Genomic DNA, 18,464 nt, shown 5'->3' with positions numbered 1-18,464 from the left:
TAACAGACACACATATTGGCATATGGTCACCTATGCAGTAGCTTAGAACGGCACTTGAGACATTGGTCGGGTCATAGCTTGTGATGAAGAGGTCGAGCAGTATTGCTGATGTGGAGGTTAATCTTGTTTCTGACTTTATAACATTCGCGTACCCATAAGATGTAAGTAGTCTTTAAAAGTCTATTGTTCTGCGAGTAGCACCTTTCATGTGAATGTTAAAGTCACCGCCAATTATAACTCTCTGCCTATTATCACTTGCAAAAATAAGAAATTTCTCAAGAAAAGTGAAAAACGTGCAACGTGTCAGGGGAACGATAACACGTGACTAGAAGCAAACACTTGCTTTCAACACAAAGCATTTCGTAGTCATTGGTAATACAACAGAAATCAGTTAAAAATCAGTTTTCATAGAGTCATCTATCAATAACGAGACACCTCCGCCACGTCTTGATGTCCTGTTCAAGTAAAATTTGTTTTTGTTAGGCAATTTAATTTCCTAGGAATCTTCATTATACCATGTTTCACTAAACATAACGATATCACCATATCTATTTGTATCAACGAAGTATACTTCTAATATCGAAATTTTATTATTCAGTGACTGGACATTCATATGTACACAGCTCAGTCGTTTTTCACCGAGGCCTCGAGGAGTGAACCATTTTTCTTTTGGTATATGTTGCAAACTGTCCACGAGGAAAAAAAGTTTCAGAAAGCAGCCAAACGAACAGCACGTCTACAAATGTATAGCCTTCAAGCCATCTTAACATTTAATCACTGCAGCAGTTTCACCTGGTGCCCTACGTACGATAATCTTGCCGCCTGTGTGCCATACGAACTGCTAGCCTGATCCCTTCGCCCATTCTTTGGCGAATGTATGCAGTTTCCTAGACCGAGACGTCATATTTTTACAGATGTACCGCTTGTCGCTATGGCCTTTTAGAGCCTTTCTTTTAGCCATATGTATTTAAGTTCATGGCGAGCACAGCGCATAATAATCCCTCTTGTCTTTCTAGGCTTTGATGGCAGTCTGTGGAGTGCTACTACGTCTTCTCTAGTTAACACTTCTAGCTCTAGCTCTCTCGCCAGATCATTCACCTTCTCAAGAAGATTTTCCCCTTCGTTTCAGCAATACCGTGGATTTCGACGTTGACGCTTCTCCTATGCCACTCAAGGGCCTCGATATTAGCCTGAAGCTGTTCTAGCTCATTTGTGGCGCCGGATTTCTCAATATTCTCCTCTTTGCGCCTAGGATCTTTGAGTTCTTTTTCTGCATGTATGGTCATGTATGTATGTGCGGTCAGCGTCTGTGCGCTTCTGTGCATTGTATACGTATGTTCCTACGAAATCGGTTCTTGTTTACTGTGATTACCTTGTATATAAAACAATGTCAAGCTTGCGTGCAAAATGACACCGATAATCACAATAATCCCGTAGATTGGGAAAACGCGGCTATGTCAGCAAATGAAAAGAATCTGATAGCACTACTTCTAATGACATCTTTATTAATTCAGTCAACAAACGAGAGTATCTAGAGAACCGATGGAAATCTACCAGCTATATACCTATATACACCTTTTCATTAGGTTACATATTGGCCTAAAGAAAAAACGGCATATGGCTCTTGCCCGCTTTAGTGTGATCAAGGAACCCGTACGGTTTCTGAGACGTCTCTGCCTGTTGTTTTTTTTTTCTCAATAAGGCTCTGTGTTAAATTTTTCGGCTTGTGTATTTCGTACGCACAAGACGTAAATCCACCGATCTCGCTTTTTGTGACGCATCAATGATAGCTACACCACGGATCTCTGATTCTATCCGCAGGCAATCGGGACGTGCCTCATCATCCCAGCATCTCTCCCATGCACTGAGCATCTTGTCTGCGGTGTGATTGGGCCGCGCTGGGCCAGTCACGTGATGCTCGCTCGCGCACTTGTGAATCCAATTTTAACGACAATTCACACGAGCGCGTTATTATGAACAGCACATACAGTAATCTCCGAATGCTGTTTTCTGAACGTGCCCATGGATGTAAATGAGCGATGATCTCTTACATAATATGCGTCGACGACCACAACAGCAGAAAGGCAGGAAACAGTCGGCCATCAGCTCACTCTGGTGCGTGGTTGTGTTATCGCTTCACAATTCTTGACGACTCTCGTAGAAGAGCTGCTGTGTTTCTTCCGATGCATCAGCCTACATATGTGACAGTTTGTGACGAACTGAACGACGTACGCTCCATTGCGTGTGTGTGTGCGTGCGTGCTGGGAACTGTTCCCCGTGCAGAGTAGCCTTTAGCGCTCAGCTTGCATGGTTAACCCTTTCTTGTAGAGATAGTAATGCTTTACGCCTGGGTGTTGCATTGAGCAATGCATGTACATGTTTCACTGTTATGGCCGTTAGCGCTGAGTGCAATGCCTGTGGTGTCGAGTAGACTATAGAAAACCTTCTGTGCTGTACTGCCCATCTTTTGAAATTGAAAGACAAGACGACTGCGAAGCTGTAAATCAGCTGGATAGAAAATCATTCACCTTGAAGGAGATCTTGGCACCATGGACTCGCATATCGCACAGCCACAAGAGGCCACAAAACGCACTGTTGAGATTTTTGAAGGCTATCAGATTGAGTGACCGTCTGAGACACAGATCAGAAAATTGCTACTACGTTGCAATATCCACGGCGGACTTTCCCTTCTATTCTTAATCTTTCCTTCCCCTTTTCTCTTTCCCTAGTTCAGGGTATAGTCAACCTGGCTCAGTTATGGTTACCTCCTTGCCTTTCATTTATCAATCTCTTTTTCTGTCTCTCTACAAGAAGTATTTTACGTGTAGAAGAACAAATGCTCAACCTAATCTAAACATTCTGACAGTAAGGCTCTCTGATTGCATTGCTTCGATTTGGATCGACGCATAAACATGGTTCCCGGTGTTTCGCGAATGCCCACACAACGCTTGACCCAGACGATAGGTGCATGCGCTGTATCTTAGGAACCTGCTGCCTATGAGGCATATCCCCTGCCTTGGTTGCTACAAAATTTACAGTCAGCTAATTTGTCACAAAACCTGGCACCATTGTCCTTGTGAACTAAGAAATACGAAGAACCATGGGCAATGTCCGAATCCTTTAGTTGTTGGCAATTCCTAAGCAAAGCCTTAGTTGCCAAAAAAATCTACTAGGGAATCACTGCACTAATTTTGCCTGTATTTCATTACGCAGATGCGCGAAATATATATTTTTTTCTTACTTCAGTAATAAAATTGGGAACAGAAAATATTAACCTCCCTACCGTTCCCATATACTCTCGATTTCTGACCACACAATTATGAATGCCGCATGCGTAAGCAGGTGGCGATAAAATTCGAGACGTGCCGTCTTGCATGCGCTCGCCTAATCTACGCGATGAAGACTGCAACACAGGCGACGTTGAACTTTACGGTCGCAACTGCTTTCCGCTCTTGCAAGATAATTAACGCCGCACAGCTCCGCGCCCATGCCCCAAGGTTGAGCACGCCCTATCGGGTTTCGTGAACGCGTACTACTCAGCTCTCCCGCCACTCCCTGTTGTGCTCCCCGCCGGTCCCGTAAAAAGCAATCGACCACGGTACGGCCACGGCGAACGCGCGGTTCTTCCATACAGCCTCGGTGTACTATATAGTGTTTAATGACGGACGCGCGTGCCAGTGAAAATGAGCGCGTTCTGTGTGAACGGTGCGCGGCGAAATGAGGGAGGAAAACTTCTCAATCTTCTGAAACCCGAGCAGTCCACGCTGTCTCGCTCCTTCATCGTCTCCCGGGGCGGACACACACACGTACGCGAAAAGAAAATCCATTGCAAACTAGCAGGCGCAAAAAAAAAGCAAAAAGAAAGAAAATCGTGTGTTCCGCCATTAGCGTGCGACCACCTTTCTCGGCTTTCATGCGATAAAATAAAATAAACAAAGAAAAAGAAAGAACGAGAAACCACCGTTTTTGGCGTGTATGTCTCGCTCACGGACTTCCTTTTCCTATCATAGAAGACAATATCAGTGCCTTCGCTCTCACCTAAAAGAAGGAAGGAAGAACTAAGGAAAGAAAGAATTCGCGCTGAGCGAATCTCCTCGCGCGCATTGCGAAGGTCGCGTTGCTGGCGCCTCCATGACTGTATCGCGCCTTGTGCAAATCATTTGGGGGAACAGAACACGGCAGGGGTTCGAAGATTGATTTGTGAAGTCGAAATGAGGCAATGAGACAGTGTTACTGCCTGCATGTCATCCTAATGTATGTGAGTGGTAGAATACACAATGACACGCTGCCAAAGGTGCTAAATGCCTTCGGGCAAACGTCACGTGAGTTCCGGTTTTGCGTGCCTCGTGCTAGGCACTTTTCAGTTAGCGGGTACAGACAATTCACTTATGAATTTCGTCAAGAGCTACGGCGCAAGTCTTCGAGCTATTTGAGCACTAACAGAAACTTACTTGTAGGTATGTATGTAAAAGCTAAAGGATGACGAGTAATTGCGATTTTGTGTAGACCTAAATGAAAATACTTAAATTTCAGTGCAAGCGAGTTACAATATGGAGGTCGTTCTGAACTAAACTCGAGCAGTTCAAAAGTCCGTCCGAGTCCCATTCCGTTGTATTGGTTCTATTAGCAAACGCTAATGCAGTGCACCGTTCTGCCAGCGCCAGCGCGTGGACAACCTCTCGTCGCGGGAGCAATAACCGCCTAAATTGCCTGCCTTGTTATATTAACACAGCCTGGAAGCACTTTGTTACATCCATTATCTCCGCTCCTGCGAACCCGCTTTACGACGGGGTGTCAACCACGCGCGCGCGCCGCTCGCGGAAGCAAAAATGGCGGTCAGGCCCGCGTGCGGAGTGGCCCTGCTCATATGGCGTGGTCCCGCAGCGTGCGAGAACGCGCGCTCCCCCTGGCGGTCGCGCCCTGTCACGCCTTCCTATCACGCGTTCGTTGCAGCGGCGGCAGCAGCAGCAAATAGCCTTCGAGGTGTGGCCGCGGCCATTGCTGCCGCGAGATAGAATGGCAAACTATATCATCGCTGACCGCGCGTACAAAGCGTAAGGCACACAAGCGCTAGCGCGTACACGTATATCGCAGCGGAGGCTATGCCTGCTTTGCCCGTGCTATGCAGTGCAGTATAAGATAGGAGTGCCGCCTTGCGTTCCTCGAGGTAATTTGAGACACTCCCTCCCACGGGTTTTCTTTCTCTAGGACGGATTCTTTTTCTCTTTCTCTTTTTCTTGTTTCTTTTTTCGCAGAGATTGCCTCAACGCTGACCAGTCGCCTGCCGACAGAAACAAAGTGCGCGCGGACCTGCGAGCCGAGTCTCGCTTTCATTAGGCGCTGCCCGTGACTCGATCGCGGTAATGGTTCTCGGTCGCTCGGGCAGCCCGCTAATGCGGATTCCTGGAGTTTCTCGCGCTGCGTTCTGTATTAGGTGCCCCAAGAAAGGTGCTTGCGCGTGTCTCGACTAGGCGGGGTGAAGTACGGTGTGCTATTGCCCGGCTTATCATCAGTTGTGCGGTGGACGCCCCTTTACAAGTTATCCGCCCACGCTGTCACTCTGTCACTTTTTCTGTCTCTTTACTTTTATTCTCCGAATAGCTACGGAGCGAAAGGACCTGCTCCATCGCATCGCGGAAATCTATCTGTCCATGCGCGTTTGCAGATACCATGGATATTCGTTGCCATGCCATAAAAAAGAATATGGTGTATTCATGTGTATTCGTGCAAGTTTATATGTTCATGTATCCTTTTTCGCTGTAGCTTCATGTCCTTTATATAGGGGTACATATGTAGACCCCACCCCTTATGTAATAGCCCTCCAATCAAGACTAAAGAAGAAGAAAAAGAAAGAAGCCGTGGAACGGAAAGTAATATGGCATCCAAGACGTCACGTAAATTGAACTGTGAGGCTCTGGGATTCTTGCCGGCATGTTGTGACGGCTATGACACGAGAAAGTGCAGCGTCACTTTAATCCCACTTACTTCGCGCCCGATGGTCAGAGTCTTTGTTGACGCGGAGACAGTGTAGTCAACGATAGCCTCAAGGATGCTCACGAGGACTTTCTGGCCCTATAAGCACGAGGTAGCGGGCTCGATTCCAAGCTACGGCGATAGCATTGCGATGGATGTGATTGCAAAACGCACTCGTGTACTTTAGTTTCAACGCTTGTTCGCGACACCCAACTTTTTGTTAAGTTAACGAGAGCATAGCAGGCGCCTCAAATTTTACAGCACAGGGTCTTGAGGCTCTTTTACGGTGCCTTTTACGAGACCCGGCCTCTGGCGCGACGTCTGACCGAAGACAGAGGCATTCTGCACACTGGTTTATCCAGCCGACGTCCGTTGAAATTTATACCAGGGAAGTTAACCGATCGAGAACACGGTCTGTTCAGGGCCAACAAACTGTCGTTACCAATATAGATACATGACCACAAATTTAGGGACTTCACTGTTATCTTTTATCTACTAGGGACATCCTACGGCAAAGTGTAGGAACCTCACAGCGTCTGGCATCGTTGACGTAATGTACTCGATTTAGTGGCTTTCGAAAACTATACAGCCATTGCTTAATTTGCAGTAGCTCTTGCTTACCTAATGGCAGCGCAAGTTGTTCTCCATTTGAGGACTCCATTTGTTGACAAAGGTGTTGCGCGGTTACATCTCTGACGCTTGTAACGCGCCAGGAACTTGAAGTGAGATGAGCTGATCATTCGTCATGAGTGACTTAAAAAGTTGATCAAGTTATTTTATTCAATACAAGCTCACGGACGTCCTCCCCTTACTATATATTTGAACGGAGACAAGCTGGTGAGACTGGGGAACCGTGCGTCATTGCTGCATTTCAGTGCACAATTCGTTTCTGTCGTTAAAAAGTATGGGGGTCGGCCGACACATTTCTTTAAAAGTTATTCGCTAGCACTGCATGGTGACCATATAGGAATGGTGGGCCGGTTTGTGGCAAAAGTAATGGTGCGCATTTCCTTTTGTTATATTAATTTTGTCCCAGAACTATCATGATTTACGAACGGAAACCGGTGATGGCAAGTGTCATTGTGGCGTTCTAGTTCACAGAAAAAGTCAGTATTTATAGAGAGCCTATCCTTCTTACTTTCGTTGTTCCATACATTATCACTTCCTCGATGCGGGTCGAAGGCCCAAAAACAAATGGCTCTGGTTGTTCCGCTTAATGAAGAAGCCTCGCACAAAGCAATACCAGCTGCTCCGAATTTCCTATAGTACCACATAGCATTGGCGGAGGCAGCAATAAATTGCAGCGTGCAGCTGCTGGAGCGTGAATTACGACTGTCAGACGGCACGCAATAGATAATTCTAAATTAAAACGCCGACAGCGGTTTCGATGGGAAATGCACAGCTCAGAGCATCTATGTGCTGTGCGGTCACACAAACGCGCTGTATCACGTGTGACACGGGCGGCACGAAAGTCGTGATGCCTGACTATATCTAAAGCTGGTTTATCTCAATTAAGCGAGCCGAGCTACTCGCCGGTGTACGACAAGTTGCCAGCTTGCATATGTAGCCGAAACTCGTCGTCAGCGCTTTGCTTCGTCAGGCAACGTTGACGTTCGAGCGCAAGACGAAATTGAAGAAAACTTTGCCTCCAGACTCGGAAAGCCCTTTTCATCTTATAGGGTAGTTGCTTAGCACAGATCCAGCTCTCGTTGGATTCATGCAACCAGGTGCTTCCGGCATTTCGCGATATCGCTTGGGGCCAGCCAACCCCGCCAGGCCAATCAGGCCCCATGTCAGTCAGCTGACCTGACGTCAGCTATACGCAACCACATCGAAAGCATTAGCGATCGACGCGTGTTTCTGCGTCAGCGCAAGCCTCGCGCTTCGCGTAGTGACAGATATTTTATCGTGACCGAGTAAAACGTATATAAGAGTGGGTTGCGCATGCTTTCCTGCAATATCGCCGTGCCGATTTCTTCAAGTACGTCGCAGACGCGGTCCATATATTTGCTATTTGAGGGTCCCATCGGTGAAGTGACTTGTGCTGCACCCAACTCGTCAGTAGGGAAGAAATGCTAACATCGTAAGTGATAAAAGGAAAAGCAGCACTAAGATACTATATTCCAGCTGGATATTTTGGAGCGGCACATCGGTAAGAGACACAGCCGCTTCCTTCCGTGTGTCTCTTGGAGTTATTTTGCCACCTTTGTTGTAATTCCTTTCTGTATGATGCTCAATTTTTCACATAACCGCTTTAATTGCTTCCTGAAATTATACTTTAAAGCGAAGTAGTTGTTTTTTACCTACAATTCCAAGTTTTTCACAGCTGCTGCTGCTTGGGCGATCGGTATCCCTGCGGATATATATATATATATATATATATATATATATATATATATATATATATATATATATATATATATATATATATATATATATATAAAGAAGGCTAACCGTGCGCCGAATGGAAGTTCCGGCAAAAAACGTGCTTACATATAAGCCCTTCACGCTGACCGACAGAGTATTGCCAGCTAACGTTCCGCGTAATTATCATGTGAAACCTGCAATGTCAGCTTATCTCCAAAGCACACCTACATCTAATTGGGGTAGCGCATTATATTGAACAGATTCTTTGGTTTACTTGATTTTCTTTTATTTAACTAACCGTTTAGGATATGCCGTTGTACGCGTGTGCGCCCATTCTTGGACAGTCTCGTCCAGAATGGATATATGTGCCTCTGTGACGGAAGTGGTGCAGAATCCTTAAACGTCGCTAGATAATATATTTCACACTTCTCCGCGTCCACCAGTCATCGGCAGCCTTCCCCATGAATCTCTCATAAATTCCATTCCTCATAAATCCCCATTCCTCGTGACGTCTCGGCGTATACATGGCTGACCCTGTCGCCTGATTTGTTGCTTGAAATCTCGGCATAGCTATATCAGCGGCTTATCACTGTAAAATTATTTACCCCCTTAAATGTATATAAATTCCTTATAGACACATTTACACCCCTTTCTCACCTTTAAGGGTGTAAATTATGTTACAGTGTAGTGCATAAACACAACTGTCGCGCATAATCAAAGCATTGGCGTTTTCGCTTGATTACGCGGATACATTTCAGGAAAATACACATCCCATAGGATGTAAGCAAAAGCAGTTGTACACATTGGCATTCGTTGCATAGCATTTAATTCACCGCTTCGATAAACCTTCGCTTCACATCGATTCCGACGTAGGCGTTGGACGTAGATATTTTTTCTTTTATCACGCTTTCCTCGCATCACTCTAACCCTTGCCGCACTGTATGGACTGCTCCGTGTGCACTGCTTGTAACTGATGGCTACGTTATTACAGTATTACTGTACATCATTACCCGAAGCTTATCCAAAGGTTCGTAGGTTCGTGGTCAAGTTGGTTGATATCTTAGCGCTATGTGACACATGGCTACTTACGTAAGCAATAACAACACTCGATACAGCAGCAACACTCACAAGTTTTGAGCTTATAAGAGGGAGCTTTAGCTCAGGTGCTCCTATATAAATACAGGAAAGAGGAGAATACATTTTTCTCGGCAACCACCGCACCAAATTTGACGAGGTTTGTTGCATTTAAGAGGAAAACTTAAGATATAGTGACTGCTGGTTTCGAATTTTTTATTTAGGTCGCCACTTTTTTTTTTGAAACTGGCCATATCTGAAATTTTCAAAAGACGGAACTATCAAGTTTACAACTTTGTAACTCGACAATGACAAGTAATATCATAATTATGCGAATTGTCTCTAATAGTACATCTAAAGCGGACAAAATTGATCTGTTACACATCAACGTGAAAGGAATAGTAATATGAAAATACAGCTCTTGCAGGATCCTTGATTGATCCAGTTTACAGAACCACGATATATGTTCTTGATGCAGAGCTATTAATGTGTAAACTTCGTCTTTTATTTTTTCAAGCTCTCGAATGTATGAATTTTTTTTTTTCAAAATGCACGCCCTTAATCGAAATTCCGCTTCCAACAGTCACTAGAATTTAACGTTTTCTCTCAAGTGCAACAAATTTTATTAAAATCGGTCCAAGGGGTTACCTCAGAAAAGCGTTTCTGCGTTTTACATGTATTTGAATAGGCCGCATCGGCCTATTTAGAAAACAGAAAAGAAATGCAAGAAAGCTTTCATATTATTAGTTTCCGTCTTCTTTCATTTTTTTCTTCTTTAATTTCTGTAAATCACCTTGAATCTCGCGTCCAGATATTTGGAGTGGTGTCGCCCTATATAGGCGCAACTATGTCTTCCCAACTTTACCTGTACAGTGCAATCCACTGTAAAAGGGAACACGTGAATGCAGAGCGCGCGCAAAACTTTCCCTCCTGAAATTGCACTGCCAGCAGGCTTTGCAGCAGGTCACTTGTGCTTGGTGGCGCAGACCACTTTCTTCTACTCGCCCGTGGAGTGCATTTACCTATTACCGGCACTTGGCGATAGGACATCAGTAAAGTGAGAGTCGCGCGTTGCAGTGTTTTCTTCAGCACCAGGCGGCACTGTGCGTCTGACTTCGCTGTATCTTCCTCGTGCTCGCTCTGTGACTACAGGCGGTAATACAACGAAATGGCGAAAACGAAACTACCCAAGTCTTGCACATAGAAAAAGCTTTAGCAGAACCTTATTTATTCTTATCCATGTCATCGCTATGAGCGTCCTTTCGTAGACATCTTGATCTAAACAGACCAAGAACGAGCACTTCTGTGTTGATAACATAACGTGTGGGCTCTTTCGAGGTCGTGATACCCAATTTTCCGTGAACGCTGCTTCCCCTGCGGCAAAATTGAGCTCCCCTTGTGCATGTGACCGCTATGGCTTCAGAAACATTAGAAAATAACACATGGTCTGGCTTTCTACATCGAGTAAGTTGTCCTTACATTAGCAGCTCTGTGTTAGGTTCTTGGTGTAGTGAGAATTTTTCTAAAGCAATATTCGGAAGTTCTTACTGTTTCTATTCTTCGCTACCCATATTGAGGTTCTTTATATGATCTTTAGATGCCGGGCTCTAAGATTACTCATTTTCTTTCTCATTTTTCTCAGTAACATAACTTTGCGGTCCTCTCGCTGTAAATAAATAACAAACAGCACACACACAAGCAAGCAAACAAACAAACAAAGACCTAAGTTCGTTTTCACCCATCCATTTATTTATACTATCGTTTCCCTATTTACAAAAAGGAAAAAAAAATGGAGAAAGAGGCATGTACACTGTTTTGACAGAGACGTGTTGGCACACACGCAAACTCCATATATAACTCTCGTAGGTCTATTTATAATATTCGCGCGCGCACACTCATCGCGTACGCTTTCTTCAACGACCGGACAATATGGCCGCCGCGCTTCCTACCTTGTCACTTTCCTTCTAACCAGCTAATAAAAGAAATGAAAGCACACTTTCGTACCCTTGCTACAGTGTGAGAGCTTCGTAAAGCGCTTTCCGTAGCCTGCAAAAAAGTGGACACATCACGTGCAATTATTGGGACACTGAAGATAGACACTAAACCGGTTTAGATAGACCGGCGGGTTATCCTTCCAGAACTATACCAACAGTTTCTACGGCAGAGAAAGCCGAAAAGCATATCGATTGCAAGTGCAGGAAACTAACGGAAACTTCTTGAATTTCGCGTTGAAACTTCGGTCACAGTGACGTACGTGAGTGTGACGTCACGCGCTTCTCGCAATATCTACCCGGGTTCCTACTGCCTTCGAGCAGAAAAACAAGTACCAATAACGTTGGCGGGCTTTACTTTCATGACCAACGTAACCTTGCTTAGTGAACGAACAAATAACTAGCCCTGACCTTGCAATATCAGAATTTGTTATGTCAAGGCAAATTGCCGTGGGAATTGTGGGGTGGCGGTGCTTCTGCGTGCTTCCTTCTGTATTAAAGTTTCCACCGCGATCACAATATGTTTACTAATTTCCCGTTCAATAAATACAGGCTACCAGTCTAGCGGTAACTCAATTATTCTTTCTCATTCGTGTCCGTTGAATGCTTTTGTGTGCTGGCATCTTGCTATCTCCGTGTTTTTTCTCCGCGTTCACCCAGCATGAATAATTTAATCCTGAAAGACCCTGTTTATTAAGTAATATTAACACTGTTCTATTGGGAAATTTCGATCAGTGGTTACGTAACCGTTATTAGACAGGTGAACCGTCCGCTGTCATTCAGCTGCAACCAAAGTTATCTTTCAATAAAGCTTATCGAGCTTAGAGTATTCGAATGCACTGTAAAATAATTTACACCCTTAAAAGTGAAAAAGGGTGTAAATGTGTCCATAACTCACACCCTTAAGATGTCAGTTATATAAATCACACCCTAAGGGCGTGAGTTATAGACACATTTACACCCTTTTTCGTTTTTAAGGGAGTAAAATATTTTACAGAGTGGTGCCCTAATCCCAATGCTGATATCATTGCGACGAAGAAGATTACGCAACTCGCACGCTCTTTGATGTTAACAGCGCGAAGCCGTTTGCTGCCGCGACGTAGGCAGCAGTCGAATATTACTCTCGCAGTCTAGTACGCGCAACGCGGCCAATGCGTGCGTTCGTGCGAGCCCGCAAACAAAAAAGGACAGATAAAGAATACGTTGTGCCTTGGAATATTACTTTACACCGCTATCACAACAGCTGGAAACCTGAAAGTACGACGAAAATGAAGAAAGAAATTTGAGAATTGAAAGCACAAGGGAGAGAGAGAGATAAAAGAAAACAACAGCACAAAAATATTGTGATCGCTTGCACGCGTCGAGATTTTTTTTTTTTGCCGAAAAACAAGATGGTGTGAAAGTGACGTCATGAAACACAAAACAACCAAAACGTTCGACAGTGACTACATAGCGAGCTTTTCCTTCTGTACACAGGACTGTAGAAAAAAAGTTTTTTTCCCCCGGTATCGCTATACAGTGGAATTGCAATATAAAAACCGTTGGTATAACGAACTATTTCATAAAATCAACTCAATGTAAAATTTCATTGCAAAATCTATGGATAGCCTTCAGCAGCTATAATTGAATTGAAAATGTAAGGCTCCATAAAGTACAGTGAAGTAAATTTTTCTGTCTATCAATTTGGGGTGCATCAGGTGGCTGCCGAACTTATTCATTATAAGTGTGTCAACCACTGCTTCGGCTTCACTGATCCAGTTCTCAAAGTGTCTACCTTAGGTGATCGCAGGCTTTGTTTTCTACCACTACAGTGGCAGAAAACAAAGCCTTGCACTAGTTTGATTAACAGTGTGGCTTATGATATCAAATAACCTCATTCTGCACTCCGTCTTTTTCCGCTAATATTGAGGCCGCGGGAAGGTAAGGAACACGCTGCATGCTTATATCGAGACACGAATTCTTGACGCTCGCCTGCGTTGCATGGTCACGCAGTTTTCCTTCAAACTTCTTCAGCGAGGGCGCTTCAAGTAGATTTGTTCAGCCAACTCATGTGTTTACCTTTATAACGAATATTGGATACAGCGAAAGAAATCTACGCCTACAATGCGACTTTGTTATGGTCAGGTTCAGCTGCATTTGGACAAACTGTTATCAGACACTCGTTAAAACTGACGCTATGGAGGCTCGTTCTGTCACGACAGAGATTTTGGTCACTAACGCAGAAAAAAAAAGAAACGAAAAGAAAAGAAACAAAGCTTGTTTATACCTGACAGCAGCTGCGTGCTACAGGGCGATGTCGTATACGTTCCAGCACTGGCGGCACCAAATTCAACGCTGTGGTGATCGTACGAAACAATAAAAATAAATGTATTTCATTCGTGCGCTTGCCGGCAGCGCTGACTGGTGCTGGTTTCGCGCTGACCTGAACAACTAGCTTCGGCTATTGCTTCGGGTCGCCACTCGCATTCTTTCTTGTTTTTTTTTTTCCCGTGTCGAGTGAAAGTGTCGTTCAAGAATCTGCGCAGATGCCTTGCACGTGACGTCACAACGAAACCTGCACAGGTTACGGCCGAGTCGTGAGAAATTCCCATTGATCTTCGCAATATTCTAGATATCTCCATGGAGTAGTGAATAGCGCGAAATCATTTCATTGTAGTAGCTTAGCTTGTTTCAAGATCCTTTAATTTCTAAAAGCAATCACTAATATTGCGGCGCTGACGATGAGGCGCGGCTAAATTGCACCTTTGTGGACAGTCTAAACTGCATCATCACGGTGACATCTACAGAGGGCCCATAAGGAGAGGCCTCGGAGATCTCCGGTGGTGAGCAAAACAGTTGGCCAGGGAGCTCAGAGGCGCTGTAGCAGTTAGCTGTACGAATTGTAGAGTTTCCCGACAAACATAGGTACCATTACAGTAGAGTGCTCCTCTCCCAGGTTGTAATGCTGACTGGAGTGACGCTTCTCACTGTGCATGCCACATCGTGTGAATGAAGTAAGGCGAAATAAGCAGATACTCTTTATAATATAAAGGGGGAGCGGGCACCCATAATCAAAAATGGATGGCTGGGAACTAGCGTTTGCCATTTGTAATCTTTGCCTACGGAGCCTAAACTCGTGTTACGTAACATGAATGAAAGTTCGTAATGCTCTTTTACGTATCACTAGCTAGCAGATGGGCGAGAATTCTTTGGGAAGTCCCTCGTATTTGAGTAGAAGTCGTCGTGACGTCAGTGAGAGGCATCTGCACGCGATTGGTGGTGCACGCGTTCGCGAAGTCTTAGAGAGACAGCGGCAAAAGCGACGTGCTCTCATTGCACGTGACATGAGCTCTCGTCTGAGAGAGCGAAAGACTAGAATCTATACACGGAACGAAGGTGGGAAAAAGGGAGGAGGGGGCTTGCTGTGAGCGCATATGTCATAATAACCACATTTTCGTGCAAAAGCGTTCCAAGTCGAGAGTCCAAACTCTCTCCACCTGCCCCGCACAAACACGTACATGCACACATAAACACTGGGCAGAGTGTTCAATATCTATTCTGGAACGATGAAAGGAAACGGTCCAGAGTTGTCGTCAGAATGATAGTCAAATCTATACACCGTCTCTCTCTACGTGGTCCTGCTATCGTTATTCCCGTAGAGTTGGCTTTGGAAATAACCTCCTGGTCCTTGCTGACGACGCCGGGACATCTGTGTTTTGCTGTGAGGCGCGCAAGTTCCCTAGCCTCTTTGGTTCCGCACGTCAGCGCACATCACTGCAAACCACCACAACACCACTGGTTTATGTTCCGGGGCACATAGCACCGCGTCGAAGATATCTGTTTGAAGCGAACGTTTTGTTGGCGCAGCCTCGTTTACAACGCAAGGGTCATTTTTTTTCTTGCCGGTTTTGAAGCAAAGCAGTCGCTGTTGCTCACCTCACAATGTAGACACACCGAACGCAATGCGAACTGTCCCCTTGCTTGCACACTCCATGCAAAATTACATGGGTCAGGAACAACCACAAGAGTGTTAAGAGCAGTGTGCTGGATGAGTCAGCATGAATGTCCCGACACAGCTTGCGGGGCACTCACACAAAACCACACAATGTCTTCTCGCTTCAAAGCACAGCTGGCGATTGATTTGCATCCACCGCCACGCTTCTGTCAATCATTCGAGCACAATCACACATTCATCCACAACGGTGCACACACAATGTCGTTTCCCATGGACGACTCGCCGTGGCAAACCTCCGAGCTTAACACTTTAAGACTAGCATGCTCGGGAACGGCTGAACAATCCACCCAACATTTCAATGCCGGACTCACTCTTATTTCTGGCTTACGTAGTGGCAGGCAAGCTTGAACTGTACACTGACAGGGATGTCACGGAGGCAGCCCGCTAAAGGCGATGACCAAGCTGGCAGGTTGTTGTGGACATTGCTTACTCTCGTAAACCTTCTGATCGTCTGAACCTTTTTATCCCACTATTACATCTTGATTCGGCAAGTGAGATTGTAAGAAGTCGAAACCGCGAAGCCTAATTCGTTATTGCGTGAACGAAAACGGACTTTGATTCCTTTTCCTTAAGAAAATGGGCATTTTCATTGCCTTTAAGCTGGCGTAGGTGATTCCCCGGAAGGGCCATTCCTAAGTCAGGAGTAGTTTGTTCTGTGAACACATAGGCTCGTGGGTATGCGTTGCAATGTAGCACGCTTTGGCCAAGGCAGTTTTCTCGACCGCATATAGAAACGGCTATTCTCACGATTATGAAACTTGCGATTGTCGCCGTGGACATTTCTCCACCGTCTTGACACACCTCGTAGTCGTCGATACCGTTTCTCAACTGAATATCGCACAAGGAAGTCCAGCGCATACCCCTTTTCGCTGTTTACTGGATGTTTAGGACCCAGCGTCGGAGTCATATTGGTGACCACACACAAGACGTGCACCGTCACATCTGGCAAAGTGCCTGTCTCCATTGTCGCTGTAGCGCCTTTCTTCCAAACACCGTCGCTAGGCGAGCTACATGTGAGCGGTTTCAAGGACCTGCCCACGAGTAGCCTTTCCTGCTGCATAAAGCCAGTGTCATCCTGATTGCGCTACGGCGAGGACGAAGTCGTGGTCCTTAGCACAGGGCCTCCGTGAGCTCCTGGACGTGGAGGGGGTGCGTTGCCTTGTCCAGGAGCTGCGCGTTGTTCAAATAGACGACTGCACGAGTCTGGCCTGGTTACGTGCAGAACATAGATTCGGTCCTGGCCGCAGCCGCAGCGGCCGCGGCTCCCCTGGACTGCGCCGCCATCAGGTGCGGTTCCGGGGGGAGCAGGCAGAGCGGGGACCACGCCGACTCTCCGGCGGCGGTCCCCGCGACTGATTGTCATAAGGCCTGGTAGTCGGGCGTCAGGCCCAGGCTGAGGTCGCTCAGCGCCGCGGCCGAAACCAGCGGATGCCCGAGCCGAAAGCCGCTCGCCCCGGTGCCCGGCAGCACGGAACTGGGGTCCCCTCCTCCGGAAGCTGCCGCGGCCGCCGCTGCTGCGGCCGCTGCCGTCAGCGTGGACGTCGGGTGCACCGAAGGCGCGAGAACCGGAGCGCCCGTCGAAGAAGAGCTCTTGAGGTCCGAGCCGAAGAGGCCGTTCATGCTGTGCGGGTGGTGCAGTGACAGTTCGGTGGTGGGCGTGACGGGGCTGCCCGGAAGCCCGCCCAAGTGCAAGTGGTGGGGCACGCCGCCGGAAGTGACGATGGAGGAAGGAGGCGGAGGAGAAGCCTTGTTGCTTCCGCCGTGATGCCGGTCCGACTTGAGCAAGGTGCTGCTGTCCGGGGGGCTCATGCAGCCGCCGGAGTCCGAGCCCGACTTGCTCGAGTGGTTGCTGTTGCCCGAACCTTTGGTGGGCAGCTTGTCGTTAGGGTCCCTGCGCAGACAAGAAAAGAAAGCGAAGGGGCGGAGCCCTTTGTCAGAATGGAGCGTATAACGGGAATTATAAGATAAATGCTTAGCTCTAGCGACGTGTCTGCATGCAGGAATGCTTCTAGGAAGGAGGGAAGGAAAACAAGCGGTGAAAGGGCACACAGATTAACCAGATTAAGTGTCCGGTTGGCTACTCTCCACAGGGGCATAGAATAAGGGGCAGAAAAAAATTTAAAAGAGATGATTAAAAAAAAGGAAAGCATCAGTTAGCACATTCTGTAGGTTTTTCAATGAGTCCCGTTTCCTTTAAAAAGCACAGTTGAGCTTTTGAAGCACATTCAAATGAGGAGAAAGCTGGTAATTCTTACTCTTCATTTACTAGTAAGTACTAAGTAAGTACTAGTACTAGTACCTCTATTACTAGTAAGCAACTTAAGAAATTGAAGCTGACCGCGTATATATATATATATATATATACACACACACACACACTCTTCAACTTTCGCCTTCGTCAGTTGCTATCGCAGTCCACGAAAACGGTGTTATTTGAGATCACACCGTTCCCGCTTTCACATACCACTTATTTTATGTAAAAGAGTGTAGCTGCTGCCTGTGTCTTGTAATTGCAGAATAAAAAATGAGTGGGAGTTTGCGCCAGTGTTTACAACATAGCAAGCAGAAGCTCAGAGAGCTGAGGAGGAAAATATCTATTCGCCCTGGAATACGTGTGCATGAACACACGCAGGGCACAGAAGCTATTATGTATCGCAAGGCTCTATGAATACTAATTCTGGCGGTGTTCGTTTTCGCTTAGGCTTCGAACATGCAACACATTATTGTTTGTTCGCCCACCAAGGACACGGGCTTCTCTCATTGTGTCCTGCACGTCATCCAACGGAAGCGCTGGTATCCAGATTCACTATTGTTATTATTACTGTTACTTTATTATTATTATTATTATTATTATTATTATTAATATTATTACTATTATTATTATTATTATTCATTTTGCGCAGAACATCCAACAGCGGGCCTTGAGAACTTCTTCGTGATAGCGCTGCTGGCCGGATGTCTGTGCTGTCGCCTGACAAGTCGTACGTTCAATCGGGAACACCCGGCGTCAAAAAACAAGGAAAGGAAAAGATATACGCTACACGTTCTCTGCGCTAGCGTATACG

The 18,464-nt window shown here is 46.0% G+C and overlaps 1 protein-coding gene and 1 long non-coding RNA gene across 3 annotated transcripts in view; one reads left to right on the top strand and one right to left on the bottom strand.

Annotated features, from left to right (window-relative positions):
- Positions 1-18,464, top strand: part of LOC129385553 (uncharacterized) — a 449,244-nt gene that overhangs the window by 425,269 nt on the left and 5,511 nt on the right. The window lies entirely within an intron of this gene.
- LOC126533593 (homeobox protein SIX6-like) overlaps positions 11,142-18,464 on the bottom strand; it is a 72,003-nt gene continuing 64,680 nt past the window's right edge. The window contains exon 2 of the mRNA XM_050180757.2: positions 11,142-17,290. Within this exon, the coding sequence (XP_050036714.1) occupies positions 16,759-17,290 (532 nt within the window). The 3' untranslated portion in view covers positions 11,142-16,758. The remainder of the gene's footprint in view (positions 17,291-18,464) is intronic.

This window comes from Dermacentor andersoni, chromosome 7 (genome assembly GCF_023375885.2).
Source record: "Dermacentor andersoni chromosome 7, qqDerAnde1_hic_scaffold, whole genome shotgun sequence".
In the NCBI taxonomy this organism is placed as follows: domain Eukaryota; kingdom Metazoa; phylum Arthropoda; class Arachnida; order Ixodida; family Ixodidae; genus Dermacentor; species Dermacentor andersoni.
Note: the sequence above shows the minus strand (reverse complement) of the source record. Positions and strands in the feature narration are given on the sequence as shown.